Raw genomic sequence first — 26,641 nt, forward strand, 5'->3', positions numbered from 1 at the left:
ACTTGCCTAGTGGTTGTGTTGCTTATCACCTCTTGGTCCACCCTTGATCACGTGTCCCACTGGGCGCCCTACCCAGCTCCCTTCCCTCCCTTCCGCATGGTAAGGGGGGGTCTGGCCGGGCTCACCACGGTTGTCATGGCAACCGCATGAGCGCCTCCCTCCCTCTCTCTCTCTCGAGGGGGCTCCTGGGAGGCCCGGCCAGCTGGGAGTCTGGGGAGACCACTTTTTCGACTCGGGATCCGTGGAGCCCCGACGAGGAAGGGGGTTGGGGTTGGCCACCCCTCCCTCCGGCCGCCTTGGCTCTCTCCGGTGTATTCTCGTTCGCTCTCCCTACCACCCCCCTCTCTCCATTCCTCCAACAACGGACGGAGCCCCTGCTTACTAGCCGGGGGCCCCTTCGGTTGTCGGAATAGGAGCTGGCTCCGCCAGCCACCGGGGTAGGAGTTTCCTAGTGGTCCCGCCAAGAAGCTTGGGCCTTTAACTACTACCTTCTTTCCGCTACCGGAGGGGCGCTTGCTTCCTTACCCGGGCACTCCTCTAGTAGTCGGAAGGGAGGCATGTCTTACTCCCTGTATGAAGTATACATGCTCCTTTTATATTTTTGTTAATTTACTTTAACTGCCTCCTCCGTTCTCCGTTGTGGTTAACTCTCTATCCTTGCTAAGGTTATCTTATCCTTCTGGTTGCTCCCCTTTTCCGTCCCCGGTGTACACCGGAGACTCCAACCAGATCGCCCTAGCGCCCACACGTATTACGGTAGAGGACTAGTTTTAGAATAACTTGCATACTCCGGCATGCAACGGAGTTCGTATTTAGACTGTAAGTGTGTATTCCCGATACTCATGTATCTTTCCACTTACAGGCTACCAACTGCCAGGAACCGAGCTGCAATGCGGTTCTCCAAGACCCCTGTGGCCACGAGGAGTGCAGGACCCACGCCCCGTGCGCCACCATCCATGGCGAACTGATCGTCTGGCACCACGAGGCATGCAACATATGCTATGACCTCGTGAGTCAGTTGTTGGATGGAGTAAGTAGATATCAAGATAGTTACTTCCTCCATCATATATGTTTAATATATATCTTAGTTTTAAGTCTTAGTTGTAAGCATATAGCTCCGCCGTATAGGACTTCATTGGTCCTCTCTTTCAGGCTGCTGCTGTGAAGGAGGTCGCCCTAACGACTCTGAAGGCTTGGGTGGGCAGCTTCGGCAGGAACGCCGCCAAGGGACAGCCATACATTCTTGACAAGAAGTTGGCTGTCCAGATCTTCCCCGGAGGGAAAGCGACAGGTTATGTGGATCCCGCCACAGCAGCTCCAGCGATAGCCTCCATCCAACGCGAGGTGCAGCAGGCCTTTGTAAACATGTCGGGCCAGGACATCGTGCCGGACATCGCCACTTTAGACATCAATGTAGAGCCAATGGCGGTAGGTGCAGAAGATTTGTTAGTCGAGGTAGGTGCTTCGGGCGCTCAAGGGTTTCCCTTGGGCGCACCTGGATCTTCTTCCCCTGTTCCTTCCTCCTCTTCTTTCCAAGGCTTCACGGGATCTGAGATCCCTACTCCTACGCCTGTTGCTTCTGTGCCTCCTAAGGTAAAAGGGCACAGAGAGCAGAAGACCCTCCAGAAGACGACGTCCAAAAAGACGTCTTCTTCCTCCTCACGAAAGTCTTCGGCATCCTACTCCGGAGCAGTGAAGGCTAAGTCTGATCCTTCACATTCGAGAGGGTCGAGAAGCAAAGCTTCTAAGGAGAAGGCCCACGCTCCGACCGAGCCAGCACCCTCCCCTGTTGCTGCCGGAACTCCCCCGGTGACCCCTGCCGGGATCACGGCACCTAGTGCCTTTGACCCCGCTACCTTTTCGGCAGGAGTCCTACAGCAAGTAGGAGAAATGGTTGGATCGCTTGGGACGAGATTTGAGCAAATGTTTGCCCAACTCTCTAGCAGCATCAACCAATCAGGTCAGTCTATCCAGGACCTCTCTAATCGTGTTCTAGAGCACGATAACCGCTTTGCTGGCCTGAACCAGGCTCCTCAGGCCAACTTCCCAGTAGTAGGTACGGGTCTGGTCCAGTTACCTCCTCATGATTCTCTTCCGGCATTCTCTATGAACAATCCTTGGAGGGTAGCAGCTTATGCTCCCTTCAAGGATGGTATGATTTCAATACCGGAGTGTGGAACAAGAAGGATCGAGGACTTTGAGTTCTACCCTCCCGGATTGACTCAGCCTTTTATAGGATATGCCAGGCTAACAGAGACAGCTCTCAATAGGGAAGACAAGATCCCTAGGGAGACTGTCCTGTATACTAGAGACCATGCCCAGAGGGAGTGGGTTTACTGTCTGGAGGATTGGGATTGCTCTAATACCAAACTCCAGGCCTTCAAGAGTCCCTTCACCATTTTTGCCACGGAGGAGGAGGCTTCACTCCCCTTTACGACAAAGATGGTGGAGACGACCCTTCATGCTGTTTTGAAGGATGAACCCATTCCACAGCTCAGGGAAGCAGAGCCCACATCTCCTCTCTTCCCTGCGTTTGGAGAACTTTGGGAGAACCTACCGGCTACTTTCACGGTAGGAAAGCTGAAACCGGACTGTGCCATGGATCAGTTCGGTGAGAAGCTACCTAGACTGCCTGATAGCCTCATTCAGGCAGAATTTGACGCGAGGACTAGGCTAGGGAGATCACTCAACTCCCTAGTCATAACTGAGATGGCTGCTCTCTCGTATGGTATGGTTCTGTTTAAGATCTTGGCTAAGTCCCAACTACAATCAGTTCAAGCAGATGCTTATGACTTTTTCATGGCCAGAAGAAACTGCCGTAAGCATGTGTTGCAAGAAGCTACCATTCGCCACAAACCGAATAGGCTTCTTGCTTCCAACATGTGGGGTGCGGACCTGTTCCCAGAGTCTTCTGTGAATGAGGTGCACCACGAAGCTTCAAGGCTTAACCAAAGCCTTAGAGCTTGGTGGGGTATCTCAACCAAGAGGAAGCAGGAGAACCCTCCCTCTTCTGGTAAGAAACTCAAGAAAACCAAGAGGTTCCAACCATACCAGAAGCACCAGCAACAGCAGCACTTCATCCAGGCCGTCCCAGTTACCCAACCGGGTCAGCCTTCGACATCGAAAGGTCAGAGCCAACCTATCCTCTTGCTATCCCCCCAGAACCAACCCTCGACCTCGTACACTGTCTCCCCAGCTTTCAATCCCGTGTTTGAAAGCCAGGCTTTCCCTACCTTCAATAGGTTCTCAAGGGGAAGCAGGGTGAGAGGTAACTTCGCCAGCGAGGTTCGGGAAGGGCTACCAACAGAGGTAAGCACTTCAGAGGGGGACGTGGAGGCCATCCCACACAGCAGCAGTGAGGCTCCCCAGGTAGGAGGGAGGCTGTTCCTCTTCCGTCACAGGTGGGGGTTCAGCAAATGGGCATAGAGCATCGTGTCCAAAGGACTAGGTTGGAGTTGGATCAAAGATCCTCCACCAACCAAATCATTTCTTCAACTACCGTCAAAGCAATTGGCAGATTATGCAGAGGAGCTCCTTCAGAAAGGAGTTGTGTTGAGAGTCAGGCATCTAAAATTTCAAGGGCACTTGTTCAGCGTGCCAAAGAAAGGCTCTTCAAAAAGAAGAATAATCTTAGGCTTGTCCCAGCTAAACTTTTTCATTCGCTGCGACAAGTTCAAAATGCTGACCATCTCGCAGGTAAGGACCTTACTTCCCCGTGGGGCCGTCACCACCTCTATCGATCTTACAGACGCATACTATCATATCCCTATCGCGAGACACTTTCGCCCATACCTAGGTTTCAAGCTAGGAGACCAGGCATTCTCTTTCAAAGTGATGCCCTTCGGACTGAATGTAGCCCCCAGGGTATTCACGAAAATAGCGGAAGTAGTAGTAGTTCAACAACTGAGATCACAAGGGAAAATGGTAGTAGCGTACCTCGACGATTGGCTGATTTGGGCACCAACCGTCGAGGAATGCCTCAGAGCCACAGAGAAGGTAATTCAATTCCTGGAACATCTGGGTTTCCAGATAAACAAAACGAAATCCAGATTCACTCCGGAGACTCGTTTTCAGTGGCTAGGCATCCAATGGGATTTATCCCCCCACAATCTGTCATTCCGGTGATCAAAAGAAAAGAAATAGCCAAGTCAGTGAGGCAATTCCTCAACAACAAGCAAGCTTCAAGGAGAAACCAGGAAAGAATCCTAGGTTCCCTCCAGTTTGCCTCAGTGACGGACGTCCTTTTGAAGGCAAGACTGAAAGATATAAATCGAGTTTGGTGCTCAAGAGCAAATGTCAAATCTCGAGACAAGTTGTCAGTGATTCCACAAATCCTTCACAACCAACTTCGTCCATGGGCGAAGGTAAAGAATCTGTCCAAGTCAGTTCCCCTTCAATATCCTCCTCCTGCGTTAACTATTCACACAGACGCCTCCCTAACCGGTTGGGGAGGATACTCTCAATTCAAGAAAGTTGGTCCACTCAGTTCCGCCAGCTCCACATAAATGTTCTGGAAGCAATGGCAGTATTTCTTACCCTAAAGAAGCTCCTTCCCCCAAAGAAGTCTCATCTAAGGCTAGTTTTGGACAGTGCAGTAGTAGTACACTGCATCAACAGAGGGGGATCCAAATCCAAGCATGTGAACCATGTCATGATAGCCATTTTTTCCTTAGCGAACAGGTACAAATGGCATCTATCATCCACCCATTTAGCAGGGGAAAGGAATGTAATAGCGGACGCCTTGTCCCGTTCAGTCCCTCTGGAATCAGAGTGGTCTCTGGACATCAAGTCGTTCCAGTGGATATGCCGGAGTGTACCAGATATCCAGGTAGATCTATTCGCCTCACAAGCGAACCACAAGCTCCCTTGCTATGTGGCCCCCAACCTGGACCCTCTGGCCTAAGCCACGGACGCCTTGTCAATAGACTGGAATCAGTGGAGAAGGATCTACATCTTTCCTCCAGTGAATCTTCTCTTGAAAGTTCTGAACAAACTAAGGACTTTCAAAGAACAAGTAGCTCTTGTAGCTCCAGATTGGCCAAAGAGCAATTGGTACCCGTTGCTACTGGAATTGGGCCTCCGACCTCAACGGATTCCCAATCCCAAACTGTCTCAATCAGTACAAATGAGGGCTGTGTTCGCTTCCTCAGGAATTCTCAAGACCCTAACTTTATGGACTTCATGAAGTTTGCGGCTAAAAAAGATGCAGATATTGATCCCCAAAACATCCTCTTCCTAGAATCAGATAAGAGGGAATCAACTCTAAGACAGTATGATTCTGCTGTCAAAAAGTTAGCATCTTTCCTGAAGGAAACAGACACTACAACCATGACAGTTAACTTAGCTATATCATTTTTCAGGTCTTTGTTTGAGAAAGGTCTAGCAGCTAGCACTATTACCACTAATAAATCAGCTTTGAAGAAAATCTTTCAGTTGGGTTTTCAAATAGACTTAACAGAATCTTACTTTATGTCTATTCCCAAAGCCTGTGCTAGACTTAGACCTTCTGAGAGACCTACTTCAGTTTCATGGTTTTTAAAAGACGTCCTCAAGCTAGCCTCGGACACTGACAACTCGTCTTGCACATTTATAATGTTACTTAGAAAGACGCTATTTTTACTAAGCCTGGCCTCAGGGGGCAGAATTTCAGAACTGTCGGCTCTATCCAGAGATACGGTTCATGTGGAATTTCTCCCTTCAGGAGAAGTTTTGCTTTCCCCGGATCGCAGTTTTTTAGCTAAAAATGAGGATCCTCTAGCAAGGTGGGCACCTTGGAAAGTCATTCCTCTTCCCCAAGATCCCTCTCTCTGTCCAGTAATGACCTTAAGAGCCTTTCTGTCTCGGACATCCTCTAGATCCTCAGGTCCTCTCTTTATGAGAGAAAGAGGTGGCACCTTATCAGTAAAAGGAATCAGACAGCAGATCCTTTACTTCATTAAACAAGCCAATCCTGAATCACTCCCAAAAGCACATGATATCAGGGCAGTAGCTACCTCTATTAATTATTTCCAAAATATGAATTTTGATGATCTTAAGAAATATACTGGATGGAAATCACCGACAGTCTTCAAGCGTCATTACCTGAAGTCCTTGGAATCCTTAAAATTTTCAGCAGTGGCAGCGGGAAACATAGTTTCCCCTGACTCTGCACAGTAGTTATAGTTGAAGATCCAGGTCTCCTTTCTACCTACCTTGTCTAACATGTCTCACTCTACCGTTATGTTCTACATGGTCCTCTAGCCTTAGCTGCTAGGATGATATATTGGTGGAATGTCCCTTATTTTTTTGCTAGGGACATCCACATACTGTGCATATAAATGTGCTTCAGTGTTTCTACCCTTATTTTTATGCTAGGGTAGAACACAATAACTTTTGTATATTTTGTATATATATTACTCTAGTTTTAGTGAATCTTCTTGAGAGTTTGTTTTGATACCATAATATTAAGCTATGCTTTACCCTTTATTATTATACTAAGCTAGTTTTAAGTACCTTTATATTATAAATTTTGTATCATAACTTTTGATTCACTTATATTATACTTTTACTTTATTTTATTGTTTCATTAAGACCCTCCATTGTCATCTTGTGCTGTTTCTCTGGTACTATTTCACAGGGCGACACGAACTGAGCCCAGAAAAGGGATTTTGACGAAGGAAAAATCTATTTCTGGGCTATGAGTTTGTGTCGCCCTGTGAAACCCACCCTTATTACCCACCCTGCAGCCCAAGATGGACATCTTTAGAAAAGGATGACCAATAGAGGCGCTGCACTCCGCTTGGCGTGGGTATTAGTAGTAGTAGCAGACGCATCCTCCTTTAGGATCGGCTCTCTCAGGTGGGAGATTTTGATGTGGGAAGTTCTAAATGGCAAAAGGTTCGTGGTAGTGGTTTCACTCGCCCCTGTTACCATACCGACACTTCTTTTATAGAGTGAGCGAGTCAGTTATACTGACATCTTCTTGATTTTATTTTTTCTCTGGTATTTATTAGGTTATTTACCCTAGAAATAATATACTTAAGGATTATTTCACAGGGCGACACGAACCCATCGCCCAGAAATAGATTTTTCCTTCGTCAAAATCCCTTTATTTGTCTATCTCTGAGCTAAAGCTACAAAAATCAGCTTACACCTTGAGGGGAATCTGCAGCTAAACTCTGCCTGCTCTGTGCCGCCGGGGGGGGGACGGTAGATCCTACCCTCTGGGTTTGTGGCTCTCCATTACCCCCAGCACCCTGTGGGGCTGATTCTGGAACAGGCAGGGGAGCTGAAAGAGAACGATTAGTATCAACCACGCTACTACTGCTAACTCTATTTCAATTACCTTGGTCATGAAATTAGTATACAAGTTAGAAATTGTCTTCCAATTTCTGAATCGTGCCTACTGTAGCTCTTCCTTTCTTAACTCTTGTGATTTTGATGCAATGTCTATCATTTTGAGGGTAATCATCCTTCGTTGCATGTAGCACAGGAACGAAGCATGCCAACATCTCAACCAGCAACTGTTGGAGGAAGGCTGATGAAGAAGAGATTGAGGTAAGGACTTTCTTGATGAGGCTTAGCCATCTCCTCCCGACAATAACAGAAGTTCCAAAACCCAATCGAAACGTGATCCAAATTGGGGAAAATCAGAAGAGACGTCGTAAACAAAAGCCAAGGATATCAAATCCTATCAAGGCCTTGGTAACCACTGTGAGGCTTGGGCTAAAAGACCAAAAGTTCGCTGGGACCAGGAATACGTCTTGCTCTCCACACGAACAAAGAACAAATGAAGGGTAGGTCAATAGTGGCCAGTACGTTCGGCAGTGTTGCCAACTGTTCACAGGTAACTCAGTAGACAGTTTACCTGCAGCGTTGGTAACGCTGTCAGTTAATTACCCAACTCTTGGGTAAGTTTTGTGAGGTTGTAGTCTGGGCTGGTCAGTGACCAGGGCTAATTCAGGTGTTCAGGAAATGTATTGCAATATTTTATTTACCATATGAACTTCATCATTTCTAGAAATATAGTTTGACATAATTTCTATTAATACGATCATAAAATAAAGTATTTGTTCCACTCTAACTAAAAACTTATCCTATGCATTAATACAAGGACTTTGAATAATGAAAGGGCTATAACTGAAATGTAACTTTTAAGACTGTCCCTTGCAATGTTTATTTTTTATTTTCTACCAAACAGTAAAACAGAAAATAAATGTGTTAGCCAAATGAGATACAATCATAATAAACCTTAGGAGAATAAAATGGCCAAAGGATAATTTTCCCCTTACAAATAGAAATCTAATCATTTATTTTATTGGGTTTTGATCCTCAAAGAAAGCTATTGTGGTTTACACTGAGCCTCTCTAAGTTACAAAACTGTCAACCACTTCCACCTAGTCATGGACTTACAGAATCCAATGGATGTACAATCTCCCTCATCTATTGTGTCAACTATTTATACAGTAACTGTATTCTGTCCTCCTCTACATACCCTATAGGTCCTTTCCCTCATGGCCTTTGTATTTATATGAAACTTAATATCACCCATTATGTTTTATCTCAAAGTTCTGAGTGTGCTATCTCTTTGGTAAAATACTATTCTTCAATACAACCATTTTCTGGTCTAGTCACTTAGGAGCTGGCTAAGCCGTACATTCAGGTGTTACTAATGTTCTCATAATAATGTTGTAAGTTCTTACTTTGTGGGCTTTTAACATATTTGCAATAGGTACAGAATTTCAAAGTGTCATGTTTTCCTAGTACCCTATAGAAAAATATCAGCCCAGTCACCATGCATAAGAACCAAAGTACAGTAATACAACTTTTGAAGTCAACCCCCAAAACATATAAGAAGCATAAACCAAAGGGAGAAGTAACAACCACAACATACAGCAGAGACTGTAAAAACTACTTACCACAAGACTTAATAGCACTCATGGCTTGATAATGTCCCATTTCGTACAGATAGTAGAAGAGTTCCAAAATAGTTTTGTTCTGCTGACCCCATTCTTGCAGCATTCTGTCTGTTGGAGACTTTTCACACCACCCAGCACGTCGAAACTTTTCTAAGTCATTCCTTCCAAACTTCATGTATTTTCCACCTAAAACATAAAAAAAGAAAATAAAATTTTATACCATCTAACAAATTCCAGACATACGTACTTTCCAAAGACAGGGAGTCCGCGGTTATTGGCAGCCTCGTTTATTAGTGATCCGGTTTTATGGCATGTCTATCGCTGATTTCCAGTTATTGGTACCGATAACAGAGTATTGGTGCTGATACATACCCAACAGAGATGCCCCTTAACTGGTTATCAGCATAAAAAAATCTGGTTATCAGCGCCAATAAGTGGTGAGTTGCCGATTTTCGCTATCATCAAGCCATCAGAACAGTATCCCTGTCAAAAACTGGGGACTGCTGTACATACTGCAAAATAAGTTACAGTATCTTTCACACAAGAATGCCTGTACAGGCAGTCCCCAGTTATCAGCGGGGTTTCTGTTCCGACGCCTTCATCAGAGAAAATTGCCGATAACTGAAAATGGGCAAGTTATGGTATGGAGGAGTGAGTGATAATGGTAGTTACATTTGACAATGTCTTCAAGGGTTGCGTGAGAGAGAGAGAGAGAGAGAGAGGAGAGAGAGAGAGAGAGAAGAGAGAGAGAGCATTGTTGGGTTGAGTTTAAATGTTTTCATATGTTTGGTTTGGCGTTGCTGTATGATTAGTATGTAAGTGTGTGTGTTTTTCTGAAGAGTGTGAGTGAGTGAGTGATCAATAGAGAGAGAGAGAGAGTAAATGGCGGATGGAAAATAAGGAGTGGTTTGATGGCAGGCATAAGCGTCTGAGTTGTCTGTTGGAGCAGTCGCCGAAGCAGGTCTATGAGAGTCAGTGATGGTCAGTGAGAGTCGGTAGCAGTTTTTTGGAAGATAGTGTTGATGGTCAGTTGTATTGTGTTGTTGTTGGTATTGTGTGTTGGAAGGTTGCTGTGCTGGTGCACAAAGGTTGTTGTGCTTGTGTAGTTGGAAGGCTGTTGAACTTGTGAGTTGTTGAGTGTTGTTGTTGGTAAGCTGTTGTGATATTTTTGGTGTTGTTTGAGTGGTTGTATGTGGACTTATAAAGTTGTTGTTTTGATGTTGGTGTTCATCTTCTGAGCAGTGATTTGTTGTGTTGTTGAGTTATTGTATGGTTGTAATCCTCAGTTGGTTTTGTGTTGTGATTCTTGGCGGTGGTTGTGTCTCTACGACTAGCCTACATCCAACGGACGGCACAGCACCTAGCTCTGAGTATCTAGAGTTTGAGGTGAGTACATGTGTTTGTGTTTTGTGTGTTCTGTATTTCCGTAAGCCAATTGTCTTGCGTGTATATTGTAATGTGAAGAGGAAAGTGTGGCTGAGGGTCTTTTTGAGAATCGGTATGATTAACGTAACCTTGGGAGCTTTGCTTGATTTGTTTGCTTGCTTGTGATCCCGCCACAGAAATTTTTGGCGCTCGAACAGGGAGTGCTGGTGTAGCAGCTGCAGGATGATTGGTCTAGTGTGTATGAGTGGTGAAAAAGTTTAGGATGGAAGGGGTTGAGTGAGGTAGAGAAGTTGAAGGAGAAGTTGAGGTTGGAGAAAGAAGTGAGAGGACGATTGGAAGTAGAGAATGAGAGGTTAAGGGTAGAATGTTAGGAGCTTAAGAGCAAGTTAGAGGAAATGAGAGGAATGCTAAGTAGTGCGAAAGTGGAAATGAGAGAAAAAGTGAAAGGAGCAGAAGAGAGAATGGTTGAGAAAATGGACGAAACATTCGGAGTAATGATGAATGCAGTGCAGGAGATGAAAGGATTCATGGGAGAGGGAGCAGTAGGAGGTAGGCCTACTGGGTCTTGTGACGGGCCAGGAGTGGTAAAGAAAGTGGAAGAGCGAATGGATGAGAGTACGAGTGATGAAGGTGATTTGGTTGTGATAAGTAAGGAAAAGAAGGGGAAGACATAGGATAAGGATAAACCTGAGGACAAGAATGAGAAGGGGGCTGAGAAAAAGGAGAAGACTAGCGGAAGGAAGGCTAGTAAGGATGACGGACAGGATGAGACTAGGACTAAAGATGTTGGGGAAAGGGCTGAGAGTAAGGAACTGAATGAGAGTGATTTAGACAATGGTGAGTGGGAAAAGGTAGGTAGAAAGAAGGATAAGAAGAGCATAATCAAGAGCATGGCTGTTAGTATTGAATTTGATTCGTTGTATTCAGAAGAGGTTAAGAGGGGTCAGAATGGAAGTAGAGAAGTGAGAGTGAGCAGGAAGTACAAAAAACTGTGTATATGAGAGAGGCACCCTGATGTGCACGATGCGAGGAATATGGTAGTAAGGAAATAGGGGACTTTTTTAAGGAATATGAGAAGTATTGTGTGGCTAAGTATGGGAATAACAAGAGAGTTTGGTCAAGAGAGTTAGGTAGCTTTTTGACGGGATAAGTGTAGGGAATGTGCCCTATGAGAGTAGCATTAGATATAGGAGAAAGCATGATTTTGAAGAGGCAAGAATGAATGTTGGTGAGTCGCTGTCAATGTATGTGTAAAGGTTGGAAACATTAGCTAGGAAAAAGTTTGGGAACGAAGAGATAAATGAGTGTAAAGAGTTAGTGCGGAAGTTATTGGCGACTGTACCAGAGAGCGTATTTGAGTTTATGAATTTAAATCGTAAGGAAAAAATGCAATGGACGAATGAAAGGTTAACGTGGAATGACATTTTAGAAATAGTAGAGGATTATGAGCTAGATAGGTGTATGAAAGACAGTAGAAGTGTTAGTGTTAGGACTGAAGTAGGGGGGGTGGGGTGGTGAGGTTATCGCCAGAGTTTGTAAGAGCTTAGTAGGGAAGGGCCAGTTTTAGAAGGGCCAAGGCGAATGGCAGAGCGAGTGGTTTATAGGAGCGTTAGAGCAAGTAACGTAAGTGTAGTTAACCCTAAGAGAGATTGGAGTGCAAGTGCTGGAAGGGTAGGGTCTGTTAGTCATGGACGAGAACATTTGTGTTATAGATGTGGAAAGCAAGGACATAAGAATGAGTGTCAGTGGGTGTTGGGAGCGTGTTTCGGGTTGGTGGGGCAGTAGGGGCATTGAAAGTATTGAATTGAGATTTGGGAGGAGATAGTAGTGAGTAGGAGCTAATGGGAATTTGAATGAAAGTGGCGTTTGGAATAAGTGAATAGGCAATTTAACTGAAGAGGTTTGTATGTGGTTCTCAACCAAGATCCGCAGGGGGACCTGTATCCAAGAATCCTTGTTGGGTTACCAGTAAAGACAAATTTAGTGTGGGGTGTTTTTGAGGTGTAAGGAGACGTTGTCAAATGTAAACGGGGGAGGAAATTGGATGGAGGGGTGATAAATGGTAGTTGCATATGGACATCTCAAGGGTTTGAAGGGATTGAGAGGAAGAGAATGCGAGTAGCGTGGCAGCTCGGGTTGAGGAGTTTTAAATGTTTTCGGTTATGTTTGGTTATGTCATGTTTCGGGTGGTTTGGTTGTTTCTGTTGAATGATGTATGTAAGTGCATGTGTTGTTTTTCTGGAGAGCTTATGTGAAAGTAGCGGGAACTAGGCGATCAAGAGAGAGAAGAGAGAGAGAGACGAGTAGTTGAGAGGAGTAGATGAAGAGAAGAGAGATACGGAAGAGAGAGAGAGATCCGTAAATGGTGGATAGGATAATAAGGAGTTGGTTTTGATGGGCAGGGCAAATAAGCGTTCTGAGTTGTCTGTTTGGAGACAGTTGGCCGAGGCCAGGTCTATGATAGTCAGTGATGGGTCAGTGCAGAGGTCCCCGGGTCGCAGTTTTTTTTGGAAGATAGTGGCTTGATGGTTCAGTTGTATTTGTTTTGTTTTCTGGAGTTGTTATTTGCATTGTTGTTGGTATTGTGTGTTGGCAGATTCCTGTGCTAGTGCATGAAGGTTGTTGTGCTTGTATAACTACAGGTGGGTGCCCCCTCCACATTCTGGCGGGGATGGGGTATGGTGCCATACTCCCTAAGACCCCCCCCCCCCCCCACACCCCCCCCCCGCGCACAAATAGTTTAGAAACCTACGTGAATAGTTGGAAGCCCCTAAAAATAAAAATGTCTTAAAAGAACTCCTTATGATTGTTAGTTAAAAGAGCTCAAGGAAAAACCACTTTAAAAATGGGTGTATACCTGGTTTTTAAATAGTTTTTATCACAAAGTATGATACCTGGTTTTTTTAATAGTTTTATCACAAAGTGCATTTTATAATGAAATTGATTTAAAAAAAACAGCAATTTGTGGATATTTCTCATAAAAAAATACTGCAATTAATGGGGGAAATGTTCCAGAGAAGCCCCGAATGTGTGAGTCTGCAAATCCAGAGAAGGAACGGCAAATACGCATGGGGCTCCGCACCTGGTGGTCCCCCCGTCGTATTCCGCCGGATTTCTCTCTGGAGGCCAATCTACCTACCCATTATTTTGGCAGGAAATTCGGCCTATTCACAGGGTTTGCTTTCCCTCGGCGGTGGAAATAAAATTCACTAATTTAGTGTATTTCTGGGGCTCAGCTCGTTGTCGCTGCGCGAAATAATCCTTTGTGGCTTCTTATTTCTAGGTTGGGGGTGGTAAAGGTAACTAACACATACCAGAGAATAAATAAAATAAAGAAAAAGGTCAGTTATAAACTGACTCGGCTCACCCGCCTCCAAGATGGGTGGTCGGTTATGAACACTAGGGCGCGTGAGACCACTATGACCCAACGAGCCAAATGCCAATAGAAATTCCCTCTGCCACTAGCAAAAACTACAAAAAACCCCTCCCATGAGGGGAGGCCTACAAGAGCCCGACCCACAGAAGTGAGGCAGACTCGTACTACTACTACTCCATCCCATTGGCCTGCCCGGACTGCTGGCGCCTCTGGTGGCCATCCTTTTGCGCAGTTAGCGCCCACCCACAGAGTCCACGTGGGCTATTTTTTCTCTCTGTGTTTTTTGTGCCGGCTTCTCGTTAGGATTTATCTATCTAAATGGAGCGTGGGGGGGCAGGCTATCGCAGGCAGCTAATGTTAAGTAAGCTCAGTAATTTATGGTTTAGTTGGTTTTTTCCGGCCCATGAGTACAAGTTTTATTTGCCGTTTTTTAGGTATAAATATCGAACACTCTGGGTCGGAAGCATGGGCAAGCATGGTTCTGGGCCTCGTGGGGGTTGGGTTCTTGGTTCTGGTCGCCATTATACCTAGAAGCATCCCCTTCCTTCTTATGTTATTACTGGCTCTATATTAAAGTTATCCGTTTTAGCTTAGGGTACTGTCTACTCAGGTTTGTCATGCATGCATGTCTTTTACCTTATGTATGGCTTCTTCTATGCCAGGAACCCGCTAGTCCCCTAGGCTCTTAGTATACTCTGGTGCCTCTGACTAGCTTTAGGGTAGACTTGGTAATTGGCCCTGTATTCTTGTTTCCTGGGTTAGTCGTAGCACTCCTTGGGATTTTTTTCTCCTACTATATTTGCGTTTGCTTTTTTTCTTTTATTTTTATTTCAATTTAATACTATGTAGTTTTGTTATAGTTAGGAAGTTTGTTAGGCGTCTGGCTTAGGCCTAAAAGGTTCCTGGGCTCATTGAGGCCTATAACTAAATCCGCTCATCAGTTCGGATTGCTTCCCTATAATAACGGCATCTCTCTGATCAGTTGGTTTTGGCCGCATGTGGGCCTATATTGCTACTGCTTTTGTTTCAGTTTCAGTTTGCTTCCCGATCAGCTCTCTCTTGATACAGTTGATTTGCCCATATGGCTTAGTTGTCTTGTTTTGGTCTTACCGGGCCTACTGTCGGTGGTCACTACGCTTGATGCACGAGACAATGGCCAGGACGCCTGACCCAGTCACCTTCCCCCCCCTTCCCGCCGGGCTCTTCCATAGAGTCGGGGGAGGGTTGGGTGGTCGGGATCTGCCCATAGCTCGCCCCTCCACATACCCTCGAGCCTGCCTCCCTCTCGTCCCCCCCGCAGGGTCGGTAGGGGGCTAGGGAGACGGGAGCAGACCCAAGGACTGGACTCGAGCCTCCGTCCGGCTTCTCGGTCCGGCCGGGCCGGGTGGTAACGTGTTGGGGGGTAGGGCTGGCCTTTCCCCCTCAATACCGTTGCTACCTTGTTCGGGCTCCGTGCTTAGCTCGGAGCCCTGTATGTCTTCTTCGCTTCTTTCCCGCCCCTTAGCTAGGGCTCGGCTTTCCTTGACCTGGGGGGGACCGGAGAGTTCCTGGCATTCCGCAGCGGTTAAAGATGTTAGTACCACCCAGTAGAGTGGACCGGAAGGAACATACAGTGGGTTCCCTGCTAACCGCTTAAACGGGCGTATTGCTGAGTTACTACACTCCGGCTATCGGCACTGGACTTGGTTTCCTGGTTCGTTTGAGTTTTAGGTTTAAGTGTTATTTAGATTAACTATAAGTTTATCTTAAGTACGGCCTTAAACCGCATCCCCCCCTCCCTTACATGTCTTACCGGATCTCTCCGGGATTGATAGGCCTATTGCAGGCGGAAGCAGGAGGGGTTATGCCCGCCAAAAATTTTTTCCGAGGAGCTCCGGGCATTGCAACGGAGTTCTTGGCTTGTCCTTTAGCCATGTAAGTGAATATTCTTTAAGAATGACTCATGTGTCTTGACCACTTACAGGAGGCCAACCCGCAACTGTGAGCATCCTTAAAATGCGCCGCCAACAACTTCAGGACCCGCATGTTGGACAGAAGTTTGCCGGTCCCTCCATGCTTCCATGCTGGCAGAGCTCCGCCCAGGGGACATCCAGGTACTTGGTACCATGAGACGTGTACCGCATATGTTACGATCATGGTTGAGTGGGGTGACCAGCTTTTAGACCGGGTAATCCTTCCAAGTCATTCCATTCCGGTAGCTGCTCCGCCGCTTTCTGTTTTAATATGTGCTTAAGTTTTCATCATTCGCTTTAAACTTAAGTCATCTAAGTTTAATGAGTTTAGCTTTAACTTTTTAAGTTTTAGTTTTAAAGTTGATTCTTAAATCATAATCTACGACCCTCTCTTCCAGGCAGGCCCGGCAGTGAGGGATACCAGTCAACTGGCAACCCTCCTGCGGGGCCTGGGTCTGGTGCGGTTTTTGGGAAGAAGCAGCCGCCCAAGGTGTATGGCCCTAGCATCCTATAAGAAAATCGGTTGGGCGGTATTAATCTTCCCCGGCGGAGGGCAAGGCGACAGGATACGTCGGACCCAGTAATGGCGGCCGGGGCCCCGACTATCGCCTTATCATCCTGCAATCAAGCAGCTGGGGTCTTCCTGCCTCATTAAGCTGACCCAAGAACCAGGATTATTCTCCACGGAACGTCGGCGACTTTCAGATATTAATGTGGAAGCCTATGGTTAGGGTGTAGATCGACCTGGTTGGTCGAAGGTAGGTTGGGCGTAGGTCGGTGGACACCCAAGGGTCACCCTTGGGCGTAACTGCTGTTTCTTCTAGCTCCTGGTCAACCTCTTCCCATCCTTCCTCAAGGGCTTTACAGGAGTGATGAATTGTATACTCCGCTCCGTCTGACCGGCTTAATGGCGGTTAGACCTAAGGTCAAGGGGTGTCAAGCAGATAGAAATCCTTGGACTGAAGACGTCGTTCGTCGTCTTAAAGAAGACGAACTTCGGCTTCATCCTCCTCGCTGTAAGTCTCCCGCGGGCTGGGAAATTGCCCGGTCCTGAGGCATACATGGTCTAAAGTCTTCTAGCTCCGGCTCTAAAGTCCTTCGAGGAGTAAACAATCCTCCAGAGGAGGATATCCTCGCACTCCGGCAGAGTCACCCAGTTCCGTAACCCGCTTGGTTTCCTATTCAAGAGACCATCCCCTCCACCTCCGCAGCAGCTCCGCGGCTTTGGACCCTGCCAATGTGGCTGGCCTGTTGCCAAAGCCAGGTTGGGGGCGGACCTTGGTTGGGTCCCTAAAGAGTATGCATGGAAAGACAAATGATCTCTCGATTGTCGGATATGGAAGTTACTTCCTAAGACTCCATTATAGGCCTCGGGACTGAGAGGAAGGGGCCCCCTCTAGACCTCTCCTACCACTTTCCGCAATACAAAGTGGAAAGCTCAGCTTTCCTCCGTATGACTCGCTACCGTCCGTTCATCGATGAACAAGCCCATGGAAGAGTAGCGTCATACTCCCCCACCCCCTTCCAATACGGAGTTTCTCATTTCTATACCCTGGAATTTGGAACTCAAGGATAGGTAGGACTTCGAGTTCTACCCTAGGCCCGGAAGACCTCCGGGCAGCCTCGCGTTCATGAAGGCTAGCGCAAGGCTCAGCAGGCTTCATCCATGGTTCGGGGATGATAGGGTTACCAAAGGAGACAGTCCTCTATTCACGAGAACCTCAGGGACTCAGAGGAGAATGGACTCAGGTTGTTTAGAGGACATGGATTGTTGCTAATACCGCAAAGATAGCAACCTTTTAAGAGTCCCTTTAGCCGCATTTTCTAGTCAATGGATGAGAGTACCCCGGCTCCCGGTTCTGCCGTTCGCTGCCAAGATCGGCGAGGTTATCTACCATCCCTCGCCAGGCCCGGAGAAGGCGGGGGAACCCATACCTCAATTGGGAATGGGAATAGCAGATCCCAGCATCTCCGCGTTACTCCCCGCCTCAGGGGGACCGGAGAATTGTGGGAAGACCTTTGCCAGAACAACCTTCTCAGCTGGCAAAGGCTCAAACCGGACTGTGCTATGGGAATCAGTTTGGTGAAAAGGCTATCCCAGGCTCCCAGGAAAAAAAAATAAAAAAAAGGGCCTTATTCAGGCTGAATTTGACGCGGAAAAAATCAGGCGATTAGCCCAGATCAATTAAACTCTATGGCTATTGACCGACCCGGTAGCAACCATAGCCTATGGCTCAGAAACCCGCTTTTTAAGCTCATGACCAAATCCCGCTGAACTCCAAACGGTACAGTTCAGATGTTGTTTTGTGTTTCGCCACTGCTAGAACCGAACTTGTTAGGCAAGGCATTGTTCGGCTACAATATCAAACCATTCGGCATGAGCCGAATAAGGTTGCTCTCGTGCTAACATCTGGGGAGGGCAGATCTCTTCCCGGCAGATATACTATGGTGAAGGAAGTCCCAGTCAGAGGCTACGAGGCTGAACCGCATATGGGAAAAAAAAAAAAGAAAAAAAAACCGAGCCTTAAGGACCCCGTTTGGGGCCGTTACGGCTAAGAGGATGGCCAAGACCTAACAGGCTAAAAGGTTAAGGGTCAGAGGAAACCCGCGCAGGGCTGTTTCCTCAACCCTTACCTGGCAAAAATAAAAAGGCCAAGCCACGTCTTTCCTCGAGGGGCCAAGTTCCAGCGGTGGCCCATTAGTGCAAACTAGCCCAAACCTTCCATCTTTGTCTAAAGCCTCAATCATCAAGCCAATTTTATGTGATATCCCCTCACGCCTCAGCCCTCCGCACCTCTTACGGGCCCATCTCTCCAGCTTAGTCAAATAAGGCTTTTAAAGCCTTCGGAGAGTCAAGCTTCACGAAGTAATTCTAGACCGGCTTTCGGGCGGTAAGGGAGGCATAGGTAAGCGTTCCCCTTTTCGTGGGAGAGGCTACGGGATGGGGAGGCCCCTTTAAATAGGGAAAGCACTTCAAGTGTAGGAGGTCCGAGGTCAGTTACCGCCCAGAAGACCCAATGAAGAACTTCAGTTGAGGAGGAGGGAGTGCTGTTTCACTTTCTGCCGACCGGTGGGAAACTTCAGCGAATCGGGCTCAGGGGAGCGTAGTGTTCAAAAGGGCCGGGTGGGTTGGAGGTCTGGTTGACGAATCCCACCTCCATCCAGGACCTTTCCGTCAACTTCCATTCCAAGGAATTGATAGAGTATGCGGAGGACCTCCTTCCTTCAGGAAAGGATCTATATCGAGAGTCAAGAGATTAAAATTTCAAGGTCGCTTGTTCAGCGTGTCCAAAGAAAGGCTCCCAAAAAACAAAAAAGAAAGGGTAATCTTAAGACTTGTTCCCGCTTAACTTAGCCATCCGCTGCGACAATGGTTGGGTGAAGTTCAAGATGCTCACGATCCTCGCAGGTGCGGGACCTTTTACTTCCCCGTGGGGCCGTCACCACCTCTATCGATCTTACAGACGCCTACTATCCATATTCCCTTATTGCAAGAACACTTCCGGTGCCGTATCTGGTTTCAAGATGGAGGGTACCATAACATTCTCCTTCAATGGTAGTTCCCTTCGGAACTCAACGTGGGGCACCCAGGGTGTTCACCGAAGCTAGTCGGAAGTGGTAGTGCAACAACTCAAGGACACAAGGGAGGGATTATTGGTAGTAGCGTATCTTCGACGCTTGGTTGAATCTGGGCTTCAACAAGTTCGAGGAATGCACAGAGCTACTCTGAAAGTGATTCAGTTTCCTGGAATATCTCGGCTTCAAGATTGAAACAGGACCGGCAGTCCAAGGACTCACATCGAAAACTCGCAGATTCCAAAACTTTCAGTGGCTGGGCAATTCAATGGGAATCTATCCTCCCATACTCTGTCGATTCCATCAAACCGCAAAAGGTAAAGAAATAGCGAAGTCAGTCAAGCAATTTCTAAGTCACAAACTGGCGGTCAAGGAGGACTGCATGGAAAGGATACCTGGGGTTCTTCCTCCAGTTTGCATCAGTGACGAACGTCTTAATGAAAGCCAAACTGAAAGACCTAACCAAGAATCTGGCGCTCAATGAGCAAAATGTCAGGTCCATGGGACAAACTATCCTCAGTCCCTCTGATTCTAAAGAATCGACTTCGGCCGGGGTGGCGAAAAGTCCAAGAAGAAATTTGGTCAGTGTCAGTACCCCACCTTCAGTTCCCTCCACCAATTATCACCTATCCACACAGACGCGTCCTTAATCGGTTGGGGGGGAGGTATTCCCAGGTCAAAACGGTTCAAGGAACTTGGTCAACCATCAGTTCCGTTCCTCCCTCCCCCCCCTCCCAGTTCCATATAAACGTTACTGGAGGCAATGGCAAGTGTTCTTGACTCTTAAAAAGGTTGCGCCCACCAAAGTACTCCCAACATAAAAGCTAGTCCTGGACAGCGCAGTGGTTAAGTAACATTGTATAAACAGAGGAGGCTCCAAGTCACGTCCATCTAAATCATGGTCATGGTAGCCATCTTTCTCCCACTGGCCAGACAAGTTCATGTTGGCATGCTCTCCTGCACTCGCACATAGCTGGAGTGAAAAGAAACGTCATAGGCAGACGCCGCTAGTTCCCTCAAGAAGGAATAGGGGAGCCATCGGTGGCCCCTTAGAGTCTGGAATGGTCACTGGAGCAACAGTTTCGTTCCAATGGATGCCTTCAAAGAGTTCCAGGGCTACAGGTAGGGATCTCTTCGCATCTCAAGCGAACCGCACAAAACTGCCGTTGTTATGTAGCCCCAAACAACCTGGACCCTCTGGCCTTATGCCAACGGACCCCGCCCTGGCTCTAGACTGGAACAACTGGAAGGAAGATTTTATGTCTTACCCTCCAGTGAAATTTCTTCATCAGAAAGTTTTAAAAACAAACCTCAGGACATTCAAGGGTCAAGGTGGCTCTAGTTAGCCCCAGACTGGCCGAAGGAGCAATTGGTTATCCCCTAATTCTGGAACTTGGGCCATTCCGTCCTCTTCGGATCCCCGAACTACCCAGGCCTCCCTCCAGTCAGTACAAACGAAGGGACTGTGTTCGTCTTCCTCAGGGATTCTCAAAACCCTAACTTTATGGCATTTGCATGAAGTTTGGGCGGCAAAAAGAGGATAGCGAAATTATTGACCCTCAAAGAATATTCTCTTCTTTGGCGAATCCGATAAAAGGGATTCAAACTTTTGGGGAGGACAGTATTGATGCTGCTTGTCAAAAAGTTAGCAATCTTCCCTGAAGAAGAATCAGATATTAGAATCATGACAGTTAACATTCAGCTATATCCTTTTTCAGATCCTTATTTGAAAAAGGTTTAGCAGCTAGCACGATTACGACAAACAAGTCAGCCTTGAAAAAAGATATTTCATTTGGGGTTCAACTAAGACTTGACGGATTCCTACTTCTCGTCTATTCCGCTAAGGCATGTGGCTAGACTTAGGACCTTCTGTAAGGCCTAACGTCAGTTTCATGGTTCTTTAAACGATGTTCTAAAACTGGCTTCAGAAACCGATAATGACACATGCTCGTTTATAATGCTCTTAATAAAAACCCTATTTTTTATTAAGCTTAGCTTCAGGAGCAAAGAATTTCCAGAACTGTCGGCTTATCCAGGAGATCCGGATCATAATTCAATTCCATTCCCCACAGGGGAACGTCCTACTGTCTCCGGAACGTAGCTTTTTTAGCAAATAATGAAGAATCCTTTGATGAGGTGGGTGAACCTTGGAAGGTACATACCCCTTCCCAAAACAAGAATGTATCTCTTTGCCCTAGTTTTCAACCCTTACGTGCCTTTCTGTCCAGGACCGGACCTCCTCATCCTCATCCGGGTCCCCTCTTTAAGGAGGAAAAAGGGTGTAACTTTATCCATTAAAGGCGTCAGGCAACAAAATCCTGTACTTTATTAAAGCAAAGCCAATCCTGAACTCTTTCCCGAAAGCACGTGATGTCAGGGCAGATAGCCATCCTCAATTAATTAAGTTTCCAACATATGAACTTCGATGAGGTTGAGAAAATATACCGGATGGAAATCGTCCGAACAGTGTTCAAACGTTCGTTACCTTAACGTCCATTGGAAGCTCTGAAATTTTCAGCAGTAGCAGCGGGTAACATAGTTTCCCCTGACTCTAGCTAACTCGTAGTAAAGGAAGATTCAGTCCTCCGTTTCTACCTGCCTCCTCCCAACCCAAGGTTCGGTCTATTCCCTGCCTTGTTTCATTTACATTCACCTTGTGTCTTAGGCTGGCTTTTAATGATGGTTGTAGTGGGTGTCCCCTTCTTTTTTTGCTAGGGGACACTCACAGATGATTATAAGATTATTGATCTCATGGCTTTTTGCCCCCGCCCCCTTATTTTTTATGCTGAAGGGGATACATCTTATTTGATAATGGTTACGGGTTTTGTATATTAAGTCATATACATTCCATTTATATATTATCATTTTGTTTGATTAATTTGTTCATTTGGATTATATTAATTGCCTATAATATTTTTGATACATGCCCTTTTACCACAGATACCATTTTGCTACATGTAAGCCATTTTACCTCTGGTATATATGGTAAATTACCGTTATGTTAAGAAACATGATTAAGAATTAAGTGTAATTTAAGGCATATTTCTATTTTTGTTGTATTCCCACTGTGTATATTGTATCCTTTTTAGCAATTCTATTCGTTTTTATATTTGATTTTGTCTTTTATTTGAGACCTATTCTGATTTATTTTATTACGTTGCTTTTTGTTTAACAATCTTGGTGCTATTTCTCTGGTAATGCGATTTCCGCGCAGCGACACGAGCTGAGCCCAGAAAAGGGATTTTGACGTAAGGAAAAATCTATTTCTAGGGGCGATTGGCTCGTGTCGCCAGCGAAATCCCACCCTAAAACCCCCATCCCTTTCGCCAAGATTGTTCTGCTAACTTCAGGATGGCCACCAGAGGCGCAGCAGTCGGCAGCATGGGATGGAGTAGTAGTAGTTACGATCTCGCTCACTCCTGTGGTTGTCGGCTCCCCTCCCTCATTGGGAGGGTTTTGATAGTGGGAGGTGATTTCTATTGGCGCATTGGCTCGTGGTAGTGGTCTGCACTTCGCCTAGTGTTGCATACCGACCACCCCTCTTGGGTAGGGTGAGCGGGAGTTCAGTTTATACTGACCGCTTTTTTCTTTATTTTATTTATTTCTCTGGTATGTGTTTAGTTACATTTACCCTAGAAATAACTAGATTAAAGGAATTTATTTCGCTGGCGACACGAGCCCAATCGCCCAGAAAAGGGATTTTGGAGACGTAAGGAAAAATCTTTATTTCTTGGCCGTTGGCTTCGTGTCCGGCCAGCCGCAAAAATCCGCCTTTAATCTATTATTTCTAGGGTAAATGTACTAAAACACATACCAAGAAGGAATAAATAAAATAAAGAAAAAGGTCCAGTATAACTGACTCGCTCCACCCACTCCAGGAGGGTTGGTCGGTATGAACCATAGGCGAGTGGAGACCACTACCACGAGCCAAATGCCCAATAAAGAAATCTTCCCACTACAAAAAACCCTCAAGAGGGGGTGCCGACCCACAGTAGTGAGCAGCTCGTACTTACCTACTACTCCATCCCATGCTGCCGACTGCTGCGCCTCCTGGGGTGGCCATCCTGAAGTTAGGCAGACAATCTTGGGCGAAGGGATGGGTTAGGGTGGGATTTCTCTTGTCGAACACGGAGCCAAATCGCCCAGAAAATACAGATTTTTCCTTACAGTTCAAAATCCCTTTTGCTGGGCTCAGCTCGGTGTCCGCTGCGGCTGAAATCGTACCATAGAAATTAGCACAAGATTGTAAACAAAAGTAAACCAAAGAATAGGTCTCAAAATAAAAGTATAAAATATATATAAAAGGAAAAGAAAATATAATTGCTGAAAAGATTACATATACACAGGGGTGTATAAAATTCTAAATATGCTTAAAAATTACCCTTCAAATCTAATCATGTTTGGTTAACATAAGGTAATTTAACATATTATACAAGGTAAATGACTTACATGTATTCAAATGATATCTGGGTGTAAACAGCATGTATCAAAAGTATAATAGCAATTAATATAAACTAAACCAACGATAATAATATAAAATAAAGGAATGTATATGACTTAATATACAAAAACCCGTAACCATTATAATATGATGTATCCCCTAGCAATAAAAACAAATAAGGGGAAACATCCATGAGATCAAATGTTTGTATCATTCAGTTTGTGAAGGTGGTCCCTAGCCAGACAATAAGGGGCACCCCATTACACCTTCTAAAATAAAAGCGAGCTAAGACACAATCGGTGAATGCAAAATGAAACAAGGTAAGGAATAGACGAACTTTTGGTTTTGGTGAGGCAGGTAGAAAGGAGGACTGAATCTTCTACTACAATTAGCTAGAGTCAGGGGAAACTATGTTACCCGCTGCTACTGCTGGGATTTCAGAGCTTCCAAGGATTTAAGGTAGTGACGTTTGAACACTGTCGGCGATTTCCATCCAGTATACTTTTTCAACTCATCGAAGTTCATATATTAGGAAATAATTAATTGAGGTGGCTACTGCCCTGACATCATGTGCTTTCGGGAAAGAGTCAGGATTGGCTTGCTTAATAAAGTACAGGATTTGCTGCCTGATGCCTTTAATGGATAAAGTTCCACCTTTTTCCCTCTTAAAGAGGGGACCCGATGAAGATGAGGAGGTCCTGGACAGAAAGGCTCGTAAGGTTAAAACTGGGCAAAGGATACATCTTGTGGAAGGGGCAGTACCTTCCAAGGTTCCCACCTCATCAAAGGATCTTCATTCTTTGCTAAAAAGCTACGTTCCGGAGAAAGTAGGACTTCCCCTGTGGGAAGGAATTGAATATGATCCGGTCCCTGGATAGAGCCGACAGTTCTGAATTCTTGCTCCTGAAGCTAAGCTTAATAAAAATAGGGTTTTTCTTAAGAGCATTATAAACGAGCATGTGTCATTATCGTTTCGGAAGCCAGTTTAGAACATCGTTTAAGAACCATGAAACTGACGTAGGCCTTACAGAAGGCCTAAGCCTAGCACATGCCTTAGGAATAGACGAGAAGTAGGAATCCGTCAAGTCTATGTTGAATCCAAATTGAAATATCTTTTTCAAGGCTGACTTGTTTGCGTAATCGTGCTAGCTGCTAACCTTTTTTCAAATAAGGATCTGAAAAAGGATATAGCTGAATTAACTGTGATGATTCTAATATCCGATTCTCTCAGGAAGATTGCTAACTTTTTGACAGCAGCATCATACTGTCTCAAAGTTGAATCCCTTTTATCGGATTCCAAGAAGAGAATATTCTGAGGGTCAATATTCGCATCTCTTTTTGCCGCAACTTCATGAAATCCATAAAGTTAGGGTTTTGAGAATCCCCTCCTGAGAAGCGAACCACAGTCTTCGTTTGTACTGACTGGGAGAGCTTGGGACTGGGGATCCGAAGAGGGACGAAGCCCGCCCAGCTCCAAAATTAGAGGATACCAGTTGCTCTTCGGCCAGTCTGGGGCTACTAGAGCCACTTGACCCTTGAATGTCCTGAGTTTGTTCAATACTTTCATGAGGAGATTCACTGGAGGGAAGACATAAATCTCTCCCAGTTGTTCCAGTCTAGAGCCAGGGCGTCCGTGGCATAGGCCAGAGGGTCCAGGTTGGGGGCTACATAACACGGTAGTTTGTGGTTCGCTTGGGATGCGAAGAGATCCACCTGTAGCCCTGGGACTCTTTGAAGGATCCATTGGAACGAACTGTTGTCCAGTGACCATTCCGATCTAGGGGTACTGATCGGATAGGGCGTCTGCTATGACGTTTCTCACTCAGCTATGTGAGTGAGGAAAGATGCCAAACTGAACTTGTCTGCCAGGGAGAAGATGGCTACCATGACGTGATTTTAGATGACGTGACTTGGAGCCTCCTCTGTTTATACAATGTACTACCACTGCGCTGTCCAGGACTAGCTTTATGTGGGAGTACTTTGGTGGGCGTAACCTTTTTAGAGTCAAGAACACTGCCATTGCCTCCAGTACGTTTATATGGAACTGACGGAACTGAGGTGACCAAGTCCCTTGAACCTTTTTGACCTGGGAATACCCTCCCCAGCCGCTTAAGGACGCGTCTGTGTGGATGGTGATCCCTGGTGGAGGGAACTGAAGGGGTACTGACATTGACAAATTCTTGACTCTCGCCCACGGCCGAAGCCGATTCTTTAGAATCAGAGGCACTGAGGATAGTTTGTCCCCTGGACCTGACATTTGCTCGCGCGCCAGATTCTGGTTAGGTCTTTCAGTTTGGCTTTCATTAAGACGTTTGTCACTGATGCAAACTGGAGAGAACCCAGGATCCTTTCCTGAGCTCTCCTTGACGCTAGTTTGTGACTTAGAAATTGCTTGACTGACTTCGCTATTTCTTTCCTTTTGGTTGATGGAATCGACAGAGTGTGGGAGGATAGATTCCATTGAATGCCCAGCCACTGAAAGTCTGACTCTGGAGTGAGTCTTGATTTGGACCTGTTTATCTTGAAGCCTAGATATTCCAGGAACTGAATCACTTTCAGTGTAGCTCTGTTGCATTCCTCGACTGTTGGGGCCCAGATCAACCAATCGTCGAGATACGCTACTACCATAACTCCCTTGTGATCTGAGTTGTTGCACTACACTTCCGCTAGCTTCGTGAAACACTCTGGTGGCCAGTTGAGTCCGAATGGAAACTACTTGAAGGAGAATGTCTGGTCTCCTATCTTGAAAACCCAGATACGGACGGAAGTGTCTTGCAATAGGGATATGATAGTAGGCGTCTGTAAGATCGATAGAGGTGGTGACGGCCCCACGGGGAAGTAAGGTCCGCACCTGTGAGATCGTGAGCATCTTGAACTTGTCGCAGCGGATGGCTAAGTTTAAGCGGGACAAGTCTAAGATTACCTTCTTTTTTGTGAGCCTTTCTTGGCACGCTGAACAAGCGACCTTGAAATTTTAATCTCTTGACTCTCGCTATAGCTCCTTTCTGAAGGA

General features: G+C 46.0%; 1 protein-coding gene across 1 annotated transcript in view; it reads right to left on the minus strand.

Moving 5' to 3' along the window:
- LOC135224495 (uncharacterized) overlaps positions 1 to 26,641 on the minus strand; it is a 438,160-nt gene that overhangs the window by 378,351 nt on the left and 33,168 nt on the right. Inside the window, 1 exon segment of the mRNA XM_064263507.1 lies at positions 8,898 to 9,083. Within this exon segment, the coding sequence (XP_064119577.1) occupies positions 8,898 to 9,083 (186 nt within the window).

Source organism: Macrobrachium nipponense, chromosome 12, assembly GCF_015104395.2.
Source record: "Macrobrachium nipponense isolate FS-2020 chromosome 12, ASM1510439v2, whole genome shotgun sequence".
Taxonomy (NCBI): Eukaryota; Metazoa; Arthropoda; class Malacostraca; order Decapoda; family Palaemonidae; genus Macrobrachium; species Macrobrachium nipponense.